General features: G+C 38.4%; 1 protein-coding gene across 8 annotated transcripts in view; it reads left to right on the top strand.

Annotated features, from left to right (window-relative positions):
• Positions 1-25468, top strand: part of HDAC9 (histone deacetylase 9) — a 457129-nt gene that overhangs the window by 301612 nt on the left and 130049 nt on the right. For all 8 annotated transcript variants that reach the window (XM_066196204.1, XM_066196228.1, XM_066196196.1 and 5 more), the window contains 3 exons: positions 7430-7607; positions 14288-14421; positions 22174-22294. In XM_066196204.1, coding sequence (XP_066052301.1) covers positions 7430-7607; positions 14288-14421; positions 22174-22294 — 433 coding nt within the window. The remainder of the gene's footprint in view (positions 1-7429; positions 7608-14287; positions 14422-22173; positions 22295-25468) is intronic.

The following is a 25468-nucleotide window of genomic DNA, read 5'->3' as shown; positions in this document are numbered from 1 at the left end:
TTTTTTCTGTGTGAAGGCCAAAGTAATGATTCTTCACATAAAAATAAATCATACACGTCTGCTAAGAAAAGTAGTTCTGATGAACAGCAAAAAAATGCAAGTGGTTGAAATGATCCGCTTAAAGTAACACCAAACTGATTTGGTGCAGATCAATACTGTTGAAGAGAGTTGGATGACATTTCCCAGAGCAATGAAACATGTGGGACAGGTGATGGTATCATTAATTAGTTCTGGCCAGCATATCAACTTATTGATTTCAGAAAGCTACTAGGATTGGGTGGTTGTAACCATTAAATGTTATTATAGAGCCTACTTATTCTTCACATCAAAGTAAAAGAAGAAAATACTTGTTAATACTGAAAGTTAGGGCAAGACACATGAACAATTGTATTTTCCTTTTGCATTCATTTTTGCACTTCTCTGTATTCTTTTTCTGGAAAGTACCAAGTGACCTCTGGAAAGTCATGTTTTTTCTAGTAAAAGCAATAAAGTAACAAGAAACCTCTTCAGAGGTTCCCTTAAAAAAACAACAAAAAAAACCCCCCACAAGATATGCAGGTGGTCTATTTTTCCCCTTTATTGAACCCCAAATTATTTATACATTTGTATTAATAATCTGGGAGGGCCAGAAAGTGAGAAAAGATTCAGCTGGGAGTGAAGCTTTTGAGGAGTGCTGCATTTTCTTTGGATGAGTGCTGTGCAGTCTGCAGTCAGCACTTTAGCAGGAGTGACAGAAGTCAAGTACCTGCCAATACTGGGAGCAGAGAAGGCAGGTCTCACAGGAGCAGGAACCAGGAGTGAAACCAGCAGCTCAGCTGGACTCCTGGAATTTCCCTCCAGTAAAAGTGCTCTGACTTTAAGACCACCCTTTCTGTCACTCCCATAATTCCTTTCTTCTTAATCATGCCATTTAACATAATGACTACTTGGTTCATATTATTTAACAAAGATAGCTGAAAACTTCTCAAACCATGTGACCACCTTGATTCCTCGCTTACATGGGACCAACATGGGTCGTGTTTAGATGCTCAGGCTTCTGGAAACTTTCCATCCAAGAAGTTTTCCATCTTGGCTCAAAAGTGTTGTAGTTTTTATAACACCTTTTGTCACTCCAAAGGTGCTCCTGAGCTAGAAAAGAAGAGGGGGGGGGGGAGGGGGGGGGGTAGGGGGGGGGGTGGGGTGGGGGGTGGGAATGACACACATCTACAGCAGCAGCTTTGCAGCTCCAGGAGCAGAGGGGGAAAACAAAATTGGTTGAGTGTGATAACTGCTCCCTGGGCTGTCACTGCAGTAGAAGCAATCTAAGTACTAAGCTCTACCTTAGCAGCAGCTGGAATAAGCCATTCCACAAGGGGAAGGCACAGGGCATGGGGTTATTTTGCTGTGAGAAGCAGCTTGCCGCCCAAGGCAAATCTCTGTCTAGGACTCTAGGCAGTTTTGCGTTAGAGCTTCCACGCCACTGCCCTGTATCTGCACCTAAGACTCAGTTGTTAAGACTTCCTTCCTGCTTAACCATTTTCTAGTCAACACTGTGTTCCTTGGATTACAGCAAGAGAAATCCAAATTCTATAAACATCCTGCTAATATGTGACCTAATATATCCAGATGCCTAAAGGCTAACTGTCCTGTTCCTTCCTGTCTATAGTTTTGCTTGCTCTAAGTCCATTTCTACCTATTCAATCTATGTGTCTGTAACCATACTTGTAATTTACTTACTTTTCATAAAAATGCTGATTCTGAGTTTGTGGTTGACTATATTTCAGATGGTGATACTGGGGTTTTTTGAAAGTGATGACGATGGAAGTTGGTGGCTCCACGTGTGGTTTTGTCAAAAATAGAAACTGGTAGGGCTTCTTAGTGATGTGTTTTGTCCAAGTGACAGAGCAGTTGAAAAGATGTCTCAACATATTAATTTTCAAGGATATCTCAGACTAATTTCTATTTTAGGTTGTATATATTGACAAAGAGACACCTTTCCTACACTTTCACATTTGTTCACACACTTTTTTTTTTTTTTTTAAGACCTCAGGACCTATTTTTGCTTGGTTTCTGAGGGCAACAAGTTATGGTTTGGTTTGAGGACAGTAGGCAAAATAGTACTTCACAAAACTCGTGGGTAAAAATTGCTACAAATTCCACTTACCCACAGTGTTTTGTCCCAAGGAACAAACTCCTTTGTATAGGCATTCAGTGCTTTCTATGTTTTTTTTTTTCCTCACTGCTGAGAATAACCAAGGTCAAACCTATTAGTATATTGTATGATATTTCTGAAGGACTGTTAGCTACCTACGTCTGGGTAGAAGGAGAAGTTTCTGGGTGACCAGAATTTCTGATTCAGTCAGACTTTGCGTGATGCTGTCGTAGTTTGGGCCAAGACTGCCCTCACAGGCACCTTAAAGCAGGACTGAGCTCTGCTTGCTGCAAGTTGAGGCCTTTTTGCCAGATGCAGTCTCTGGCTGGCCTGGACAGCCCATGGATGCATTCAGCTACAACTGCACTGGGAAGGTAGAAAGCCCAGAAGGGTAGTAAAAAAGACGAGTGGCAGGATCTGAAGTTGCTCTCTTCCCATGTCACTACAGGGGTTTGGACAGGGCTGAGGAGTAAGGCCTCCAACAGGAGCCATGGGGTGAGACAAGGCAGCAGAGCAGGCATCAAAAATATCCTTCAAAAGAAGGCGGCAGGTCTTGTGTTCATCCTCATCCAGGGCAAAACTTTCTGAAGCATTTGTGTGTAGGTTTTCCCTTCAAGAAATTACCCATCCTGTGGGCAATTTTCTGAAAGCAATGTGTAAATTAGCAAACAGACCACCAAAAATGCTTTGAGAGGAATGGCTTTGTAAGGTTCATAGTGCTTAAGGTCTTTTGGGAGAGGAAGGCAGGACGGGCAAAACATGAGTAACTTCAATCAATTAATAGACATTAGCACACACTTCACACACACATCAAAGGCACAACAACAGAGGGACATAAACCTGGCCACAAATACATGAAAGTAGTAATCTTATTATTAAGAAATGCAAAATTTGCTATCCCTAAGAGGAATAAAAAAGTTCTCTACCACAATGAAAAAAGTCAAAGCATAAACCTTGAAGGGAGGTGCAAATAAAACCATACAATCCTGTAGCAGGATTCTGTACAGACATACAAGTCTTTGGAATTATTTAGTTGTGACTAAACTAAATATTAACATATTAAATTAAAAAACAGACTGTTAAGAGGCAAAACCAAAAGGTTTTATGAGTGAATCCCACATATTTTGTCTCTGCACAAAACATAACAGTTCAAAGGACTGTTAATTTATAGACAACTCACTTCTGCTTTATCCTCCAACACAGACCATCTAATAATCCAACAGAATGCACTTGTGATTTATCAGTTCACACAGCCAGTAGAAATAGATAAATAGTCCTCATTAAAATCCTTAGAATTTACAAAATGTTAAGCTCCAAAACGTACAAGCAACACATCTACATGAATGGAATATTCACACCAACCCAAATTAATTCAAAGCCCTGCTAAACAAACCTTACAGTAATACTAGGAGAACAACAAATATTTATCTCCTATGCTCCTAAAAGGCTCATCTTCTCTTTAGATACTGATTCTAAAATTCCTCCTCAAAATAATTAGTGAGGGTCTGAGCTTGTTTCTGTGGAAGGCGATGGATAGCTCTCTGCTAGCTCCTGAAGAGGCCCTAATTGCTTGCCTCTACTAATAAACTAATCTCAGGCACCTGGAACTAGCAGGCTCCGTGCCAGGCAGACAGGGCTCAGGTTACCTAAGAAATGCTCCAAATATATTCACACAAATCACTAGCCCTGCAGATGTGCAAATACTGCTTTTGTCATATTGCTGCAGAGATGGACATGTGTTTGCAGGGCTGTAACACATAAAACCTGAAGACGAATTCATTGTGTTCCTTTAATCCCTTCCAGAGGCCAGGTGGGCATTTGGGGAGCCAGATAAGTGTGCTGATTATCCACATTATTCCATGCATTAATCCACTTGTATGTGACTCAGTATCAGAAATGCTCACAGCATAAATGTGTAGGTGGCTGGAAAAAAATACATGTATTTCATGAGTGCCTGTTGTCTGTAAAATAAAACCTAATCAGGAAGCTAGCCTAAAACTTTGACTAAAATCTAAACATGTCTAAACTTTGCTGATGTCTACAGTTTGTGATAGTACAGTTAAAGGATCTGGATGCCATGAGAGCATGTAAACCGTGGTGCAAACGTTGTGAGACAAACTACCCTATTTTTAACAAATTTTAAAAGATTTTCACAGGCAAATGTTTTCTGTGTTCTCAGAAATTAATGTAGGTGTCAGGCAATTTCCATGGAACCTTCCACAAATTTCTTCTCCTTCCTTGAACAGATTATGTTGATAAACATGTGTCAAACACAGTATGTGTCTGGTTTCATTTGAGGAGGGGAGAATGATATAAACAGGACGCACTTTGACCTGAAAATGGAGGAGAGAAAGAAATACCCTGTATTCTTCGTCTCCAAAAAAATTGCTAAAATAGATGTCTGGTTTAGGTGATGTTCACACAGGTTGATTTGTACTAAAAAAAAAAATCTTGATTTTTTCATCTGAATGAAAAATATTGTTTCTATCGACTACATAGACACAAGCACAAAATCATTTTAGAAGGAAAGAGAGGAACATCTTCCAAAGTTATCTATGTTTTGTGATGTTCCAGACTTTTTTTCCTTCTTCTTCAAGACACTGTAAAAAACCCCAAACTCACAAACCAAACAAACAGCCCAGCAAAAAAAAAAAAAAAAAAAACAAACCAACAACCCAAACCAGCAAAACAAACAAACAAAAACAAACAAACAAAACCCCTACTTAAATTGACTTTTTTAGATCAGAGACCTGGAAAGATTATATTTTAGATATTGACTGAATGGCAAACTTACAGTTGAAAAAAATAAGCAGATATTGCAAAACTGAAGTTCAGGTCTGGAAGTAAAAAAAAGGCAGACAAGGCAGCTCTAAGGCCTCAGAGCTCAGAGTCAACCAGCACTGAGAAAAGTCCAAACAGAGACAGTATCAATCTGCCCTCACTGACAGCTGAATTTCCAAGACTTCTTTAAGAAATAATGTTTGATGAAGACTACCACAATCCACTGGTGAACCTTTGCTAGTTTGAAGAGCATTCCAACAGGGAACAAATCCTTTTGTCTTCCGTACTCTAATGATTATCAGAAAAGTGAGCTCAATTAATGAATTATCAATAGTTAGTATGAACATTGAAAGATGTATCAGAAATTCCCTTCCTCAAAGAACTACACAGACAGCAGCTATTTAATTAATGCAACAAAGGCAACATATAAGTTGAGGAGAGCAGCAGAAATAACAGTATTCTACTGATTTCCTGTCTGGCAGCAACATTCTGTGCCATGAATGGCTCCTGTAGGCGGGAGTTTGGCTCCTTCCAAACTGCTCAGCTCAGGGAGCTTGGAAGAGTAGGCAGGAGATTGTGAATGCAAGAGCATCAGACAGACAGTGCTGCTGCCACCACTTGATCTTAGGATGCAGGGAGTAATCACGCCACAGATAGCAAAATGCCTTCTGTGCCTACTTTATTGACCACTAAGCAAACATTGAGGAAAGTGAATGCTAAATTCTCACAAAGGAATGTATTCTACTTTTCCATTCTCCATAGGGAGAATATTCAATACAATAGTGTCCCTGCATTCTTCACTCACCTCCAATCACACACACTCCCCTAAAGGTTGCAAAAGATATGCATGCCTATGAGGACAAAAAAAATAACCTCTGAAAATTTATCACAATCAAAATTATTAGTGAAACTAAGCAAAAAGAGATTTCAGGAAAAAATTCCTGAATGTTCAGTTTTATTATGTTCATAGATGGATACACAGACCTCTTCAAATAGCTCAAGATATTTCCTGGAATAAGGAACACTATCCTGTCATTGTACATTAAAAAAAAAAAAAAGAAAAGTTTGGGACTTTTATTTAAAAGAAGGGAAATGGTTCAATGACTCTAAACAAAGACAATTCTTATAAAATCTCTTTTTGCTTACTCTTTTTTTTTCTTCATCTAGTCACTTATGATAAGGTCCCAGGTGATTTAACTTTCCCACAACCTTATGTCTTTTCACTGAAGTAGAGATCCTAGATATTAATGTGGGGTTTGAGGCTGCCTTTTAAAGAGTTTATTCTCATTTCAGCTGTTATTGATGAGCACTTGTTTGCATAAAGGCCTCTTTTACTACATGCAGGGTAGACATTCTCACATCCCATGAGCTGCCAATTTATTTTGCCGCACGTGATGGGCTGGGTTACTCCCACCTGCCTTCCCACACAGCCTGAACTCAGCTTCACCTCTCTGAGCAGCCAGAAATCTCCCCTGGACCAAGCCAGGCCTCCAAGCTGCTGTCCCAAGCAATCACATATAGCAATGCTAATTGTTACTGAGTTTATTAAAAAAAAATATAAAGCCACATGCATATATATATTCCTGCATATATCGTATATTTATATTGAGCTCAGGTGAGGATAAACAGAGCCTGCAGTTGTAAGTCACAAGTGTGAATCTCAACTGAATTCACACTAAGTGCTTTGAAAATATTTCTCTTGCATCCACTTTCGACTGACATTCTGGGACTATAGGCACAAAAAAAAGAAAAACAGAAAGGAAAGGGTTTGAGAAGCAATCCTATCTGTGGAGTGAGCCAGGTTCCTACTGGCTTCACAGGGTTTTAGCCTTTGTCATGTCAGCAAAAGTGACCATCTGTTGACAAAACAGAAGAGAAAATCTTCTTTTCTACTGTTACAGTCTTTTCACACCTGCCTATTTCCCTGAAGTGTTTGCCTCTGCCTACAGCCAGCAGCAGTTATGACAAAAAAAGATGGTTCCTAAGTGGGATCTCACATAACAATTCCTGAATTTCTAAACAATTTGTGAAAACTTATATGCAAATCATTGCTGCTTTCCAGGGAGCTCTGGGAACTGAGATAACTATAGAAACTTGACTCACAGTTGCTCAGTGCATTTGGTACTAAGAACATCACTTTTCACTTTTAGTGCCGTGGGAAAATTTAAATTCTGTTTGTGTAGGGTCATAAAATGCATGTTCTAAAATCATACTGTGTATCCAACATATTAGAACAACTTTGTGTTTTATAAGCCTTTGCATGTGAAGCTGTCTTTCCTGTCAGAGAGAGCTGACAGGTTGCCTGCCATCACCTACTCTCCAGCAAAGCCAGTAGCCCACACTGTCAGCGTGAAAACATCTGTTGAATGGATTTATTGAGTGGGTCTTAGGTGCAAGTTGGGGGCTGGGGGTGCCCACTGTTTATTACAGCCCTGACCTAATGAACTTAATTTGTTGACATGTTTTGCTTGATCCCATCTCACATTTCTTTCTACTGTGCTGTTTTCTTGGAAACAGGAGTTCCTGGCACATCGGCATGTCCACCAGTTGCAAATCTACCAGTCTCAGATGGCTACAGTTGGCATGGCAGGATCAGATAAACATCGACCACTTTCCAGGACCCCATCTTCCCCCTCTGACTCCACATTACCTCACCCAGACATGGACCAGCCCAGTCAGCATGTCTACACAACTGGTAGGATTCCCTAAAGACTGCTTTTAATAGGCAGGGCAAATGCATTTGTTCATGTGGGATCAACAGACTTAAATGCCTCAAATACCTCCTGCAGCAATGTGTTCAGTTTTAGCCCTATTGCTCCTCTGTTTTATGATGCTGTACTGGCACCAACTCAATCAGTGCAGCTGATAAATCACAGGGTTAATATTCACACAGTCATAAATTATTATCATTGACTGGCTCTGGCAATAGAGAAACAGGTGCATTTTTGGTGCCTTTAAGTCATTTATAGCTTTTCCTTTCATTTCCCTATTCTCTGGTTCTTTTCTTTGTTTTCTCATTGCCTGTTTTGTAAAGAGACCACCAATAAGTTGAAGGAAGACCACCAGTAAGGAGGAAAACTGCAATGTAATTCTCAACGTCTTCATTTGGCAAATCAGTCTCTGCTTCAAGGTTGCTTTCTCCACAGAAAGAGCAAAGCTGTAGGCTTGACTAAGTGATGTTGGCTACAACTTCTCTGTCATTGAACAGTTGTGTGGAGTCTACAGGTTTTATGCTTAGGTCCTGGGCATTCCAGCCACTCAGGGAGCATGGACTGTCCAAAGCAATGTGATTAGAACCTCAAAAATCTTCAAAAGAAGGAAAATGACCACAGAAGCTTCATTTCTTATTGTGGGTAATCTAACCTTGCATGAGGGTCCACCTTTTTAAAAGCCTGAATGTCAGTATAACATTTGAGCATGGTCAGAAGTGAAGATTCACTTTGTGCACAAAGAAAAATAAAAAGGGGGGTGGGGGGGAATACTTGCAGTTATTGTTTAGGAAGGTTTAAGCCAGAAGTATATTTCCCTCAGCTGGCAGAACTTCCCATGCCCTGAAAGTTTGCATCTTTTCAGGCCATGACCACGGATTTACGCAGGATGGAGTACTTAATATGCACTGTATGTAACTGTGTGAGACAGTGTGCTCTTCCATCTTTCCAATCAGAATGTGAACTTGGAAAGCAAAAATGTATTATTATTGTTGGGTAACAAACATTTGGGTTGTACAGAAACAAACATACTAATTCACCTTCCATGAGTTTCTCCAAAAACAACGGCTGCTTATAGACAGGATTCTTAAACCAGACCACTGTATTTCTAGTCGAGTTTACAGACTCTCCAAAACATTGTAAATTCATTCTAAGATCTGCAGAGCAGATCGAAAGTGATCTCACTGTGTGTAGACTTCGCTGTCCCTTTCAAAAATCTGCAGTTCCACTGAAAAAGTTGAATGGAGTTACAAGTGTAAAAGCTGCTGCTTCAGCCTGATTGCAAAGGTTTACTGACACCTCCTTTTATAATCCTCAGACAGGGGTGCAGGGTCAAGGGGGTTACACAGATCTGTGGACTTGTGGCATTAGTGGAACTAATCAAGAAAGTAAGTGTGAAGTTGAGATGGAAAAATAAGAGACGGAATGAAATTATGTACGACAAACACTGAAGGGAGACAGTGATGGGAATGGGACATCCCTGGCATAAAGGGTTTGAGATGTGACACAAAGAAACCTGATAGGTTCAGCAACTGAAATGCAGACAGACAGATTAGGCAGAGTTGAAATTTACCCTTTTAGTAAAGCATTGCTACATGAACACCAGTGGAAAGAGAGGAAGGGAGGAAGAGAGGAAGAGAAGAAGAGAGGAAGAGATGAAGGCAGGAAGAAAGGAAGGCAGGAAGGAAAGAAGGAAAGAAAGAAGGAAAGAGGGAAAGAAGGAAGGCAAATTTATTGCAACCGAGATTCTCAGTCCTTCCATTAATTCCTTTTTCAAAATATGAAACACATTTTTCTTGAATCCCTGTTTCTTGTTTTATTGAATCTTTTTCCCCCTCACTGCTCATTCAAGATAATAATCTCCACTCATTTCTAAAAAAACCCCAAAAGCTCCTATTTTCACCTGCCCTACAGCTTTGTGCTTCTGCTTCTCCACCTCTGTTTTGCACCCTCAGCTCTTATATATCCTCTCGGTACTGGCTGAGGACAGTGTGGTCCTGTACCTGCTTGCAAGCTGTATCCATGCTAGCCATTACTCCCTGGCTGCTTGACCAGGTCTCACAGAGCACATAGCTCTGCATTCACAGTTCAGCCTTTCCTTTCTGCTTAAAGAAATCTCTTCCCCTGACATGTGCCTAAGAGTACAGACTTACACATGTAACCTTTATCACTCCAGTTTTTGAGGACATTGAAAATAGAACTGTTTTTATGTTATGGGATTGATACTTTTGGAGTGACAATGAACAGAAATTTTGCAACATCAACAGTTCTAATACAGTTTCTGTGGAAAAAAACAAAACAAAACAAAATGATCTGTGTATTATTAACATATGGGATATTAGGGTATAGAATGACTTTATCTGTGCATACTGTTTCCTGGATCTAGATGGTGCCCTAGCATTTATTCACTGATGACTCGAAAGAAAGAAACTCACACCCAGTTTTTACTTATTCTTGTATGGCCCTTAGAAAATCCTTCAGGATGAAAGTCCCAAGGAATGTGGTCTGATCACAGTGCTGATCTGTTCTGAGCAGAGTTGGACTGCCAATCTCTGGAGGCCCCTGCCAACCTGAGCCATCCTATGGTTCTATGACTTTCTCCCTCAAGAGAGCACAAGGTGCAACCAGCCATTGTCCACAGCAGTTGCAACACTACCCTTTGTAAAAGCATGGAAGGAAGGAATGGCTGTGTGGACAAGGGAGAAAATTCTAGTCTACCATAAAGCAAGGGCAAATTCAGACTCTAGAAATTAATGTAATAACATGTCCCTGCCTTGAGTTATTATTTACTGTTAGGGGTTTTGGGGTTTTTTCTCCTATTTAAATATAGTATATTCTTGGCAGAGAAAAAAACTTAGGAGGAAAACAGTTGTAGGAGATTATTGCAGGGGCATCAAATTGAGCCTAAATTTTTGTGAGTCATGAGAAAAATGCTTTCAGCCAAATATCTGAAGGGAATCAGAACTGTGATTGTTGTGAGAGTTAAGCAATAAATACACAGCATATGCACAAGATAATGAGTTAAAGGCGGGAAAAAAAGTCCACTTAATTTTCATTTAGGCAGTTTACAGAATATTTGACATTATTTAGTTCAGAATTTTTGTTGCAATAATTTATTAGATATTCTTCCCTTGGGTTTTCTTATTTGTACTGTTGTTCCAATTAATCTTCTTCAAAGCACGATGTCAGCCAATGATTTTTACATCTCTTGTTCTCCCCTCTGTTTAAAATAGTATTGAAAGAAACTGACCCAAATAAAGTATTTTGGAAATGAATGAGTGTTAGGGAGTCCCCACCAGGAAAATCTTGGTTTTACCGACTTAATGCAAATTCAGTTTCCTTTGTCCTGTGTCCCCTATCATTATATGGTTCAGTGGTGGCACCATTCCCATCTGTCTTCAGGGCCACATTCTGACCTCAGTAATATTGGTGTAAATCCAGAATAAATCCACCAGTCTCAGTGGAGCTGCTCAGATTTACACAAGGAATCTGAGAGCAGAATCTGGCTGTAGGCATTTGTTCTGCAGAGACAGAATAACCATCTTTTATTAATATTTCACAGCAGTCTGCAATTGAAAACAGTTGTCTCCCTCTTCTTTTTTTTTTTTTTTTTTTTTTTTTTTTTTTTTTTTTTTTTTTTTTTTTTCATGGGGGTGGGGAGATTATTGGCTGAATCCTGTTAGGGAAATCCTACAGGCTATTTTTAGCAGTAAGCTCTACTGCTGCATTCTGGTATTGTACAAAGCACATGTGCTGTATGACCAGCAGTCACACATCTGAATCACTTGCACATCCTAAATCGATTTAAATGCTTGCAATAAATGAAAACATGTATTTCAGTCTTTTCTTAAGTCAATTAATCCTCCAAGAAACAAATTTTACACTCAATAGTGTGAATATCTTGGTATTTAAAAGTTTGGAGCAGATGCTTCTGCCATGCAATACTGACCTGACCTTATCAAACTGATTTTTGATTCAGACAAAATAACTCACATACAATAAAATTACATTTTTAGTTATATTCTATTTCTGGAAAAGTGCTAAGAAAAGGAAGTTTATGTCAACCAGAGGAGGCATCCTGAATACACAGTTTCAGTATTTCACTTCAAAATTGGTTGCAACCCTGATACAGGTAATCAAAAAATGCCATTATTACACTCAACTGTGTATAATAAAAACATAGTAATATGCTTTTTATTAATGAATATTATTTCTATTACCTGCTATTTGGACTATTCAAGTAAGAAGAATAAAAAAATGAATTGAAAGAATGGCAGGTAGAAGATACTTTCAACATTCAGTTAATTTTTCTTGATGTTTAACAAGCATTTCTATTCAAATCCATTTGATATAACAGCCTATTCTACCTGAAAGCTTCTGAAAGCCCTGATGCCTGTACAGTTAGCATATAAACAGCCTCCCTGTTGGTCAGGGGGATGGGAGGAAGCATTTACTTATCTGTTGGTATAATGGCCACTGCCAAACAGGACAAGCTGAATAGGGAACAGACTGCAGAAGTTAAAACTGTGAGTGCCAAGAAAAGGAAAGTGAGGTATGTGAGCATGCATTTATCTGTGTGCATACTTTCAAGTAACTTACAAGACCTGATGATAGAGCAGCGAAGAACTGCAGAGAAAGGAAATTATTAACTGCTTTGACAATGCCAGCAGATATTTTAAGCTGCATTAGCTTATTAGCTCCAGGTTTTCACTGGTTCTTTTTTTCTTTAAAAGAAAACAGAACAAGAAAGTAAATACAAAAATTTATTGCTAATGAACTATTATGTTTGCTACATAATAATTTAGCATAAACTTAGTCACACTGCAGTTAGGTATTACGTTTGCGTTCTCCTTACGCTTAACACAAGTGTATTATCATTTTGGCTTAAATACCAAGATCCCAAAGGATCAGTTCTAAAGTGCATGAGCTAAGAAATATGGCAGCATAAATATTTCTAGAGCAGCATAACTTCTGGCTGGCTTCTAACTGAATTATCTCAGAACCTTAACTATGAATCACCCACTATGTATACAGGCTCTTATTCAGAAGAGCTTTTAAAGACTTTATTGATGTTCAATACCCATTAGAGAACTTTGTTAAATAAGGGTGGTATTGAGCATTTTGTTGAATCTGGACTTTAATTTTGTATTTTCTTAACTGGCTGACTTTTCAGTAGCAGGCTAATGCAATTTTCCCAGAACTGTGTTGGCATCCCCAGTAGTGGTGGCACATAAGAAAGATGTTTTGAATGCCAAGAATTGGAGCTTGGATAAATTGTTAATTTGAGTCCTTTTCAACTGTAAGGGAAAGAAAAAAAGGCAAATGTTTTCCAAGTGAAAATGGTCCACACAGGGGTAAGGAAAATAATTTTTGTTCCAGACATGTCTAGGAGAAATGCAAAGAACGAGTAAACACAGAAAATCATTTTTCAGTGTTTCAGACTTGGTTTGAAAGCCTTGAAAATTGAATTTAGTTAGAGCCTACTCACTAAAATTTCTCTTTTGCTCCCAATACACAGCTACAGAGTAAAGTGATATTGATAGCTTCTTTGTATAAAGCTGTTCTGTCCTTGCATAAATGACCATAGAAAATTCAAAAGGTACCTTACACTTGCAGTCAAACAACAGGATTTGATCCTAATTGAGTAGTGGAACTTTTCTTTTTAATGAAAAAGGACTCTGGCTGCCGCTGTATCAACTCTCTGAAACATTCATTTGATATGCTTTGAGATCTGGAATTAATATAGTATTAGTTAAGTAGTAAAACTTCAGAGTGCCATTGCCATTTCATAATTTATTTTTAAAGGTTTCTCTAAATTATATTCTTTACCCTTCTATACATAGCATTTTCTTGTTGTATATAGGTTAATAGCTTTAACTTACTTTACCCACTAGAGAAAGAGAAAACAAGCGATTGAGTAATTAGACTTTTTTTTTCTAGCCATAAAAGCTTTCAAAAGACATCACCAAATTCCCCTTCTTCTTTATAGTTGTATTTATTTTTAGAATTTCTTGAGAATTAATCTTTGCTTTATTGGTATCACGAGATTCACCTCATAAATCAAAATTCAGTCTCACAATGGAAAAAGAAATTTAGGTCCAGAGAAGGGCAACAGACCTGGTGAAGGGTCTAGAGATTGACTCCTGTAAGGAGGATCTGACTGAGCTGGGGGTGTATAGCCTACAGAAAAGGAGGCTTGGGAGAGACCTTATTGCTTTCTACAGTATTATTGCTCTGACTGAAAGAAGGCTGTCTCCAGGTGGGGATTGGTCTTTTCTCCCAGACAAACAGCAGCAGGACACGAGGACGCGGCCTTAGTGTCAGGGGTGGTTCAGGTTCAGGTTGGACATCGGGAAGATTTTCTCCCCAGGAAGGGCTGTCAGGCACTGGAATGGGCTTCCCAGGGAGGTGGTGGAGTCACCATCCCAGGAGATCTTCAAGAAACAACTGTTCATGGCACTCAGTGGTCTGGTTGACAAGGTGGAGATAGGTCAACGATTGGCCTCAATGATATTGGAGGCCTTTTCCAACCTAAATGATTCAGTGGGACTTTCATCTTGCTGTAATTGTCAAATAAAATCCAGTTTTGCTGAAGTCTGAATGACAGGGAACAGTATAATTTGGATTTGTTTCACTTGTTTCTTATTGTGCTGTCTTTGTGCTGAAGGTGTTGTGTATGACAGTCTGATGCTGAAGCACCAGTGCATGTGTGGGAACTACGCTAATCACCCCGAACACGCTGGAAGAATCCAAAGCATCTGGTCAAGGCTGCAAGAAACTGGGTTGCTAAACAAGTGCGAGGTAATTAAAAATTAAGACCACATACTTTACTTGTTAAAGTAAATAGCAAAGTTATTAACTCCTAAACCTGTCTTACTTCTGTAATAAGAGAGTAATTTGCTTTAGGAATTATTTGGTCTTAACCGATAATATTAAAATAATGCAACATAGGAAAGCACACTTCCCAATCAGAAAATAAAGAATTTACAGTGTCATGCATCCACATGCATCAAAATATAAAACCCAGACATGATTATTCCTCACCTTTATAAAGGAATGTAGACAAGCAGTAGTCAAACAGTAAGTGCAGTCCTCCCAGTCACGTGGTTCTTAATTATTTCAAGCAGCTATGGATTTTACTTCTGTAGCATAGAACATTTTTTTAAATATAAAGTGTTTGTATTACTCCATAAGCATATTGTATCTTGTCTTTTTTCAGACTTTAAAGTCTGTTTTCACAGCATGCTCCTTTACCTGGTATACAACAGGTCCCGTATGAAGCCCCAAGACATTCAAGAACAATATTCTAGGCAGTAGCAAATTTTTAATTTCTTTCTGCTATGATTTCCTTCAAAAAATTGCATATTAAACCATGCTTGAATCAAATATGATCTGTGAGGCTCATATATGATTTGGGTTAGTTAAAAATAGCTTTGTCTTACCCGTCCCCGCTTCCTGTGATTTGTGCAGCACTGTCAACTTCTGCAGAAGCCTGTGGCAATCGCAGTTGTTTACTGCATTACAGCACAAGTTAACAAAGTTCAGCAAAAATTTGCTATGTTTTGCAGGATCCCAAAATTTCCAGACTTCTCATGTTCTGTTTAATTAGTTTTCTTTATATCCTTATGTTTTACAAACCCAGAAGAACTGGTTCAAAGATCCCTTTGAACAGCTGTTAGTGACTGTCCCCAAAGACTTTCTGTAGGTAGCTCAGTGCCCTGGTCAGTGAGATATTGCAAGCACTATAAATGGATTTGTTGTATACACTCATTTAACTAGATGGCAGCACTCTAACAGGCTAATTCCCTTTTTTTAAGCTTTAATTTTTCAGTGTTCAAGAAGACTTTCTTTCAGCAAGGCCCTTAAGGCCACCTATCACATGAGTGGTTTCACTGGAGAATCACATGCTTCAAGACTAAGTTAAACATGCAGCCGAGTGCTTTACTAAAATAAAGCCTAACTACCTATTTGGCTCAGGACTCTGTATTATAAAGAAAAGAACAAAAGAGGGAAAATAAGTAAAATGCAGTGTGGTAGTAAGTACTGCTTTCTTCACTAACAAGCAGCTGTTGCTGAACAGTAAATTGTGTGGCTCTGTAAAAGGCGTAAAATGAAAAAGTTGTATATGTTAGTTTGAGATGCATGCAGCGTGAAGAATTTCCTGGAAGATTCAAAATTTCCTCTTGCAATTCAAAAATTTCAAAACCTGAAACACAGCCACTTAGGTCTTGCATAATTGAGTGAGGTGGGGAGAGGGGAAAAAAGTCACTTCATGTTGAATTGCATTCAGCTAATTTTGACCCCAACACTGTGTGCTTTGAAATGAGGCTGGAATGTGAAATGAGCTGTCAAAATGTAAATCCTGATGATAAAACTAAGGAGTCTCAGTGTGAAGCTGGTGCATAGATCTGGTGTTTATCTAGATCCTCTTATGCAGTTAGAGACAGAATTATATTTGGTGATGCAATCTGTCCTTTGTTTCATTAAATTATCTAGCATGTGCCTGACATCAAACAAGTCCTTAAAACTGCTCATTTTCCAAAATAAGAAAGTCTACAGTTATACACTTAATTGGTGCTCTGTTTCTTTAGAAAGTTATCATTCAGCTGAATAGATAACTTGTGTCACTAAAGGAGTGGTTATTGCATTATCCAAGACATAAAAAGCCACCACCAGGCTGCTTTCCGGAATATACCACACCAAGAGTGCATAGTGAAAGGATCACTGTCACTTCTGCTGAATTCTGAATGCCCTCCTGCCCCAGACACTACCGTTTCTTAATATAATTTCTCAACATAATTTCCCACAGTTTTTGTCAGTAGGAGTGGGGAGATCACCGGTCAGGTTTTGTCACATGCGTTACCTCATACACCAAGTCTAAAGGGCAAGTTAGTGACAGCAACCTGCAGCAGCCACTTGGGAAATCCTCTGAAGGTACCGGTAAACTTTTCCCTTTCCAACTAAAACCATAGTCCTACAGAAGGGCTGCAGTCCCACTCTTTGTCTGATAAGGAGTTTTAGGTTTTAAACTAGTTCAGTTTTAACTCAGATTTAGCCGAGGTAGCTCAGGGCTTTTTTTGTAGTGGCACTGTTTGTATCCTTGGGCACAGGCTTGTTTAGAGGGCCCTCCCTATCTTCATAATCTAACAAGAAACCCTTATACAAATGAACAACTTTGCATCTCTGTGGCCATTGTTATCTATAGCAGGGAGCTTTATGTGGTTCCTAAATCCTTTAGTGTGGATTAACTCCTCTCACACAGCTCAGGTCTTTGGCAATAGAGGATGACTGGCTGAGTGTACAGACCATCGATATCTTTAACTGGGCATTGGATGATCAAAGTCATATAGACTTTCATAGATTAATCCAGACAGACTAATTTGAGCCTAATATATTATTGTATTTCCTTTATATACATACACCTGCATATCTTACTCATGCTGACCCCATTTATTTTTAAAATACAACTCGGTGAAATCATAACAAGGTTTGAATGGGGTACACAAGCTGTGTATTTGCTACATAATAAAATGTGTCTAGAGATTGTTCTCTAGCCCTGCAGCCAACTGGCATGGAAAGGCCCCTGTTCATACCACCAGGAATGCCTCCTGGCCCATGCCAGTGACCAAACCATGTCTGGGAGTTGTTTGAGAGAGTGTTAGCTGCTGCTCAGCCAAAACAGTACGAAGGACCACTTCAGCAACTGAATAGTACAGATGATTGTGTTACTCTGCCTGGGAATGTTTCCTGGCACTACTTAGTTTACTGCTGCAGGCACAGCCAGGAGGACTTGGTTTTCCAGACTGTATTTTGTCTTTCTAGCTATAGATATTTGTGCTCTAGAATTATTCAAACAACAGTTTGGAGGACTTTTGCTAAACTAAAAAAATTTAGTTTTACCTTTCAGATTATTTTTAAAATCATATCCTACTTCCAAACAGATAGATTAATTCCTCCATTGGATTCCTCAAGGCAAGGGAAAAAAATACATTTAGATCATTGTCGGTCATGGAGAGCCAGATCTGAGAGACCAATCCCTGACTGAGTTCAGGGCAGGAGAGTGGAGTAATTCACACACATAAACACACACATCCATAGTGAACTTTTTTATAGTCCTGGTATATATGTATTGGAAAAAACATCATAAGGACACAATATTTTTGCACTAGTTTCAAAGTTTTATGTATATTTGCTGAAATGCCTGTTTGGTGTTTGTTAAAGGCTGACAGATGTAGAACAGCCAGTGACCAAATGCAGACGCGCAGGTAAAAGATGCAAAGATGGGCATAAAAACCTCCCTTATCTCTCTCTCTTTTTTTTTTTTTTTGTTACAATTTTTCCTTTGGTAAAGAGCAATGCCTCGCTGCCCTACCTTTGGGACAATAAAAGGACTGAATTATGTTTTGGTAGGGGTGTCTACTTTCCACTTCTTCTTGGGAGAGGAAGTATTCAAATAACTCCTTTGGGGCTGTAAATTATGCACACATGACTGACATTAGGCTACAGTGATCAGCACACTCTCAGAAGAGAAAAGAAAATGTAGCCATGGTCCTGTTTTGTGGCCTCACCTCTACTTCCTGTAGGGACTGTGGTCCAGCAACACTTTCCTTTTCAGCCTAGAATTTGTTTTGAATTTTGGTAGTTTTCCGGATTAGGGAGGCATCTTACACCTCCTGCTGTCCCCATCTCATGGACTGAAGGGGAGAGAAGGAAAGAATTTAAAGTTGAGTCTGCCAAATCACATAAACTGAAATATTTGAAGAATTGCAGTCTTTGAACCTCAGTTTACCCTTCAAGATAAAATAACGCTGGAAAAGTTAGTCTTTTTTAAAGGGTAAAAATAATTAAAGTATTTAGCATTCTAAATCTCTCTAAATCACTCTAAATCTTAAGAGTGTTAGGCACTAGATGACCAATACATGTAAGGAGAATAAATGCATCACTGTGTGGGTGCATGTGTGTCAGAGGTGTGCTAAAAATTCTCGCATGAGAGAGAGCAAGAGATGTGAGTAAACTGACTGGCACGAGACAAGTTGTCTGAGCAGTTTTGAAAACAAGAGAAAATTTAACAACTACGAGAAATCTCGGGAAGACAGGAAAAGAATCTGAAGACCTTGTTTACAGACTCTATAGCCTAAGGGAATTTCATAGAAAAAGCTGCAGTACAGGCAAAGGCCACATTCACTGAGAGACCCGAGTGAGAAATATCCTTAACCTGCATCACAATTCATGTTAATTTAGCAGAGAGAAACAGGCAGTGTCACCTTTGTGCTTTTGGATCTCTGCCAGTGCATGAGTTTGCTTACAGTTGAACCAAAATCTTCAGGTTAATAGAGGCTGTCTCTGTGAAAATTTAATGGTCTGTTTCAAACAGAAGAACAGACTTTGACCTTAAATTCTGTGAAAGGTGAAAACATTTTTCTGTTGTGGGGACAATGGATTTCTAGTCCTAGACTGATTTTTCAAAGCACTCAGGTGCAAGTATTTTGCTCTCCTGAGTTTAATAAATGTTTTTGTTGATGAGGGAACTGCATGTGTCAGAGGACAAACCCAACACACAAATTGCATACACATTAGAAAAGGATGACTTGCCTTCTACTAAAGATGTAGTAGATGTGTGGATGTATTGTTCAAATTCTCCAGAATGAAACAAACACTGCTCATTTGCTCTCCTAGGCTATTTCTCCTTTTCTGTTGGCTTTATGCCAATTCTCTGCTACATTTAATGTTTTTGATACTACCATGGTCAATGAAAATTAAGAAAGACACTTCCAAATAGTAAAAAAAGAGAAGATGTGGCTAAAAGTGTAGGTGTAAAGTTACACAAATGCATATTTTCTGTTGTCTGGTAACTCATGCTAGTGAGAGCCAAAAGTGATCACTTCACATAACTGAAGTTACACAAGAGACTCTGGCAACAGACTTAGCACATACGCTTGTGTAGATCTGCTAAATCTTGACATCACTGTGTGAGAACTAATCTTGGAAATTATTACAGGTAATTTTAATGCTTTTTGTCCTCCGTGCCAAGCTGTAGATAGCTGGGATTGATATGCAGTGATACTGCAAGGATGGGATGAAAGGAACACAAAATGAGGAGATGGGAATGCAGAAACAGCACAGACAAGTGCACTGTTTGCCCTTCCCTTTCCTCCTGGCATCCACAGTGAAAGATGTATTACACCTTGCTGACATTAGAGCTGGAGAAGCCATAGAGAAAGAGCAGCTCTGGGCTCTGCCAGCTCAGCTGTCGGCTACACTCCAATGACCTCACAGTGGGGAGCTGCCTGGAGAGGGGTGTCCTCCTCAGTGCTACTTGATTTCTGCACCAAACTGGTTTCTATTCTGAAACATAACCTGTTTCTACCCTAGACAATTTGAATGGCGATATTGGGTAGGAGGTATGTTGTTGGCAAAGTATTTTGGGAGACCACTTCCAGACCAGATATGACAGAGCACCCCACTATGAAAATAACGGCGAGCTGTGTGTTTTGTTATAGTTAAAGGGATCTGGCATTCCATTCAACAACACTTAAAAAACCCCCGACAATTAACTGTCTTAAACATGTCTGAGAGCTTTTGTATACCTTGTAGAAAATACGTGACCAGAGAGTAAGTATTTTGCTCAAGGTTCTTCAGCGTGTGCTTCATAAAATTCCTCTTTTCTTATACATTTATTTTATCAGTCTTAAAAGCCAGACTCCTTTCCCAGTTTTGCCGTGGAGAGTTGGGTATATACATTTTAAAGCAGGTTGTTAGAAACATGGAGCTTAATGAGAATGGATGAAGGAATAAATGTTGCCAGTCACCTCACTTGTGAAGAAAAATATTTTATCTGACCCAGAAGAACCATTACAGAGTTTACTGACTCCATGAAGTAACATAATGTGCTGATTTTGATTGTGCAACTGTGTGTTAAAAGGATGTGAGTGCACTGCTACAAATTCTCATGTGAGACTGGGAGAGGCTTGAAGAAATTAGAGATGAAAAAGGGTTTATTAAGTCATTTGGTTCTTGGATCATTCCTAAATGTTCTTTCCACTGCTGTGTCTAGTCAAGTTTTAAACACTGCAAGAAATAGGGCTTCCACCATTTCCCTCAGGGGGAGCTTGTTCCACAGTCATCTAGCTCTAACTCTTAGGATATTTTTCCTGATTAGTCAGAAAAAATTCCCACTGCTTAATTCAATATAAATTGTGCACAGTTCTTCTGATCCCCCATCCCCCAGGCATCTCCTCTTTACTGTAGTGCACATTCTCTTTAATATTCATAATATTGCTTTCCTCTCCTAGTGCAGAGGTTGGTGCTTTCCAATGTGTCTGACAAGGTGTTGGATATAATAAGAATTTAACCTCCAAGAAAACTAGAACTAAATGCATTTCTGTAACAGGTAAATCGGTCCAATTGAAAATAGGATAGTCTATTTAGATAACTGCTGTACCCGTGTATCTGTAGACCTTGGGAGTCAGACAGATCCAGTCTAGGCTGTAAGAGAGTTGGCCCTCGGTGTTCATAAGGACCAGGTTTGCAAATAGGGTCCAGACCTCCAAATCAAGCTGTTTTCTCTTCACTTTATCCAATATCAACTGGAAAGATGATCTTGGGTCCAGAACTTTGTTGACAGTGCTGTTTATTATTCCCAATCCTGAACAAAATCTGATTCATGTTGGTATATCTGCAAAGGCTGTGCAGCACTAGCACAAGCAGAGAAAGAAACATTTTTTATGATATGCTGTAATTCCAAATACACACAAGGAATAGATACGCCAAATAAGAAAGTGCTAGTTTTATCTTTTTTTTTTCCCTAACTTTCTTCCTTCCTAAACTGATTTGTAGAAAGATGTCCCAGACCTTTAACATCTTGTTTTGGGACAAGCACAGGTTGGAGACCAAATTAAAGAGACAAACTTCACTTATAAAAATGTAAGAAATCAAGTGAGTCATCATGTGTAACAGCAAAAATATTGATCACACATGATCACATGTTTGTATATTGATATTTATCACACATTAAAAATTTTAAAACACACACAAATATGCTACTAAATAAAGTTTAATTTTCTTTTTTTCCCTGTCTTTCCTCACTGTGATCACGTTCCTCCTAGCAGCATAAATCACAAGTGCTAGTAATGATGTAAAAACCATTAATCCTCATTCCAAACACATCTGCAGCTTACAGGTGTGAATAAGTTTTTGCTCTCTAAATCAGATCTTTTCTAGCTAGATTTCTTACTTATGAAATATTTCATCTTTTGGTTTGTATCTCATAATATATTATGTAGAAAAGAGGCCGAATCTTTTCCTTTTATGTGAAACCCTGTATTAAGATAACTCTCCTAAGGCTTAAGTGAAATATTTTGTGATAAAGCACACACGCATTTGTTTTTCATATAGCATTACTTTAATAAACAAATCAGTGTCACATTCCTGCATGACGCAATTTCAACCCATTATTAATCATACTAAATGTTATTTTGGACCTTTACTTTTTTTTTTTTTCCCTACCTAAATATTGTCAGTGGAATATTGTAGGCCTCTGCTGTTTTCTTTCAGCGAATTCGAGGTCGAAAAGCCAGTCTGGAGGAAATACAGCTGGTTCACTCTGAACATCATTCACTGCTGTATGGCACCAGCCCACTGAACAGACAGAAGCTGGACCCCAGGAAACTCCTAGGTCTGTACAGGCCTCTATTCTACTGAGAACAGCACATTCCAGCACTGTCATTAGTCATAGCTGGTGTCAGTTTAAAACACTTGGCAAGTGCTGTGACAAAAATTCACTTTTTCCAAATGCATTGCTATGTGCAAGGAGAATGTTACAATGGAAGCCAAATATAGATGAGCAAAATACACCGGCTGCAAAGCAGCGATACGGGTTTCTCATTTGCTTCAAAAATCATCAGTGTTAACCTTTTACTGTAACTTGTTCTCCATTGGAGGTCAGTGGTAATTTTGGACACGGTTGGTTTTCTACCTCCTTGTACTCTTTGATTTGAAATCAGGAATTTAAATACACTTGCTTGTCAGAATTGTTTGTTTGCTGTTCTCATTTGACTTATTTCAACTATTTCAGCCACTCTGCAGATACTATGCCTAAGTATTGCTGATAAGTGAACTTTATTTTACTACCTTCTCATTATGCAGGGTATGAAACCTTTCTGAACAATATAGGGGAAAATACATTAACGTTGGTTGTACAGAATAGGAGAAAACTGACAGGTTTTTCATGTAAAGTATCTTCATGCCAGTGCTCAGTGTATGTCTTTTATAACACAAAAGTAGGATTAGAATGAGCTCTGCCATTAGTTTAGCATGAAGCAAGTCTATTTGTCAGAAACACAAAAAAACCTAGTGTATTTTGGAAATAATCTGTGAGTGAAATCTGTTCTTTATGTCCCAGCAACACTCTAATTCTCAGTTATTTTTATAACACTTCTTCTAAGATGTGGAGCTTTCCTAAATGTAATCAAATTCAACCCAAACAAAAATAACATTAGCCATCAAAAGAAATCGCTGCCACATTTCTAGAAATACACAACAGTTATTTTGCGTTGTAAACTTATGCTGTTTCTTCTGTAAGGCAAAATGTTGCTTCAGGAAGTCCTAAGATTATAATATTATATGGGTTTATACATTTTCTTAGCCAAGGCGACATCAAAACTGAAAAATATTTACAGTATAATAGATTCTTAGGAGCTTGAATTTCTAAGTAGGAAATCCTCCTTAAAAAAAAAAAGGTGTTTCCAAGAAAAAGTTCTAAATTCCTGCATTGATACAGTCAAGCATTTCATTTAAATTTTGTTTGGTGTAATTATTTTAATTTTTACATTATTTAATATAACATACATTGATATAAAATATTATTCCAGTTTTGGATCTCAGTGGTTGAGCAGCCTCTGGGACGCAGTGTGCAGTTGCAGATCCAGGGTTAAGAGGGAATGGACCTAACTGCGTTTCTGCTGATGTACAAAGAATGCTGAAAGCTTTGTTTATGCAATCTCAGAACACCATTTCTTGGCCCACCATTCCTTACTGGATGTGCTTTGCCTTTTTTATTAGATACTTAGTCCAAAACATTTTCTCTCTAAGTTTACATCAAGATCACACTCTTAGAATATATTCTGAGTGTATCCTTGGCTCACTGCCCTTTGCTCTCTCCGTTTCTAGGATATTTTCTTGTTGCATCTCACATGGCCACTTACCAAGACAAAAGTCAATAAAACACCCTTCCCACATGCTTTTGCATGTGCCTGTTTTCTGGCTGAAAGCTCAAATCATTTTGGCTTCCAGACTCTTGGAAAAAGGAGCCTAATTGTCTCTTACATTTTGACCCCGCTTCAGTGAGGTTGAACCTAAATAATCCTGACATTAAAATTAACATCTTTGTATATTACAGAAATTCAACGTACATGTACCAAAGGAAAAATATCTAAATAAAATGTTTCTTATAAAAATGTCATTAAAAAAACCTGCCTCAGAAAATATTTCTATTTCAATGAAAGTGTATTATTTTTTTTTCTACAGAAATAGTTCCATCAAATGATGGCTTTGCATCCAAATGAAAAGTAGGACCTAACCTTCCTTTTTTTACTCCTCTACCCATCCAAAAAGACAGAGACACCATTTGTTCACCACTTATGCTTTAGAAAACCTTTGTGTTTTCTGTTCTCCTTCGGAAGAATCCATCTGCTTTGTGTGAAGATTTTTTTTTCCCTACTCACAGCAGCTTCTGTACCTTTCAAACAGAAAAGAAACACCTGAAGGAATGAAATTTAAGTATGACTAGGGCTAATAATGTACTACTTGTCACTTACTTCAGTTTTCCTGTTCAAGGAAAAAAAACAAAACAACCTCTTCTGGAAGACTACTAAACAACATTACTAGAAACTACTGAAATCAATGAGACTTATGCACATATTCACCTGTTCCTAGTTACAAGTATTAACTTCCTTGAACTCTTGACTTTATCTTCCCTGTATCAGAGTCTGCAAATGCAACTATTTTAAATAACCACTTCAACTTCTATACTATTGTGTAGTTAAGCTTTGGACTGATGTATTTTAGTGTGTGTTAAGCAACATGATATATTGCATTACCATTGTCTTGACACAAAGGAAACTAATATGTAGACTATGTGTCACATCACATTATGGTTTCAAATACCAGAATACAACCTTACACATTTCTTCATATAAATTCAAGGGCAGAATAGAAAAACTTCCTTACAAATTTGTTTTCTTTTTCTCACTCCAACTGTCATTAAGAAACTGTCTAAATCAAGTTTCCAGTTATTAAAAGTTTGTAAAATGAGAAATACACTGCCAGCACATCCATGACAGTGAGTCAGTAATTAGAGTGCAACTACAAGATGCATCAGAAAGCATCTAAGCAATTCCAATTTCAAATTAATGAAGAAATAAACACTTAGCTGAAATGGCTTTGCTCTTGAGGGATGATACTGAGAATAATCAGGTTAAAAACGGAACACACTTTTAATCAGGCTTTGCTTTTCTTTTTCTTTTGAAAGTGAGTTTTTACTCATCATTTTTTCTCAGTTCATCAGACTCTCAGTCCCAAATCATCAATCTCCTAAGCAGCTTCCTTGACTGCTGTGGGGGCTTGACCTCAGTCAGTGACGGGTGTCTCAGCACCTAATTTGACAAACCAGCTTCTACTGCCTTCGTCCATTGATATTCTAGAATACAAATCTTGGGACATTTCTAGTTCTATCAGTAAACAGTTGTACTGAATCTAAAATGCTGGTGACTACAAACTCTGCCTTAGTGCAAAGTCAAAAAATATTTGATTATTTAGACCTTATTTTCGACCTTACTTGAAGTATCCCAAT

The sequence above is a fragment of the Chamaea fasciata genome, unplaced genomic scaffold (assembly GCF_029207755.1).
Source record: "Chamaea fasciata isolate MVZ Bird 193981 ecotype frontalis unplaced genomic scaffold, bChaFas1.0.hap1 SCAF_1, whole genome shotgun sequence".
Taxonomy (NCBI): domain Eukaryota; kingdom Metazoa; phylum Chordata; class Aves; order Passeriformes; family Sylviidae; genus Chamaea; species Chamaea fasciata.
The sequence above is the reverse complement of the archived record's forward strand: the minus strand, read 5'-3'. Positions and strand labels throughout refer to the sequence as shown.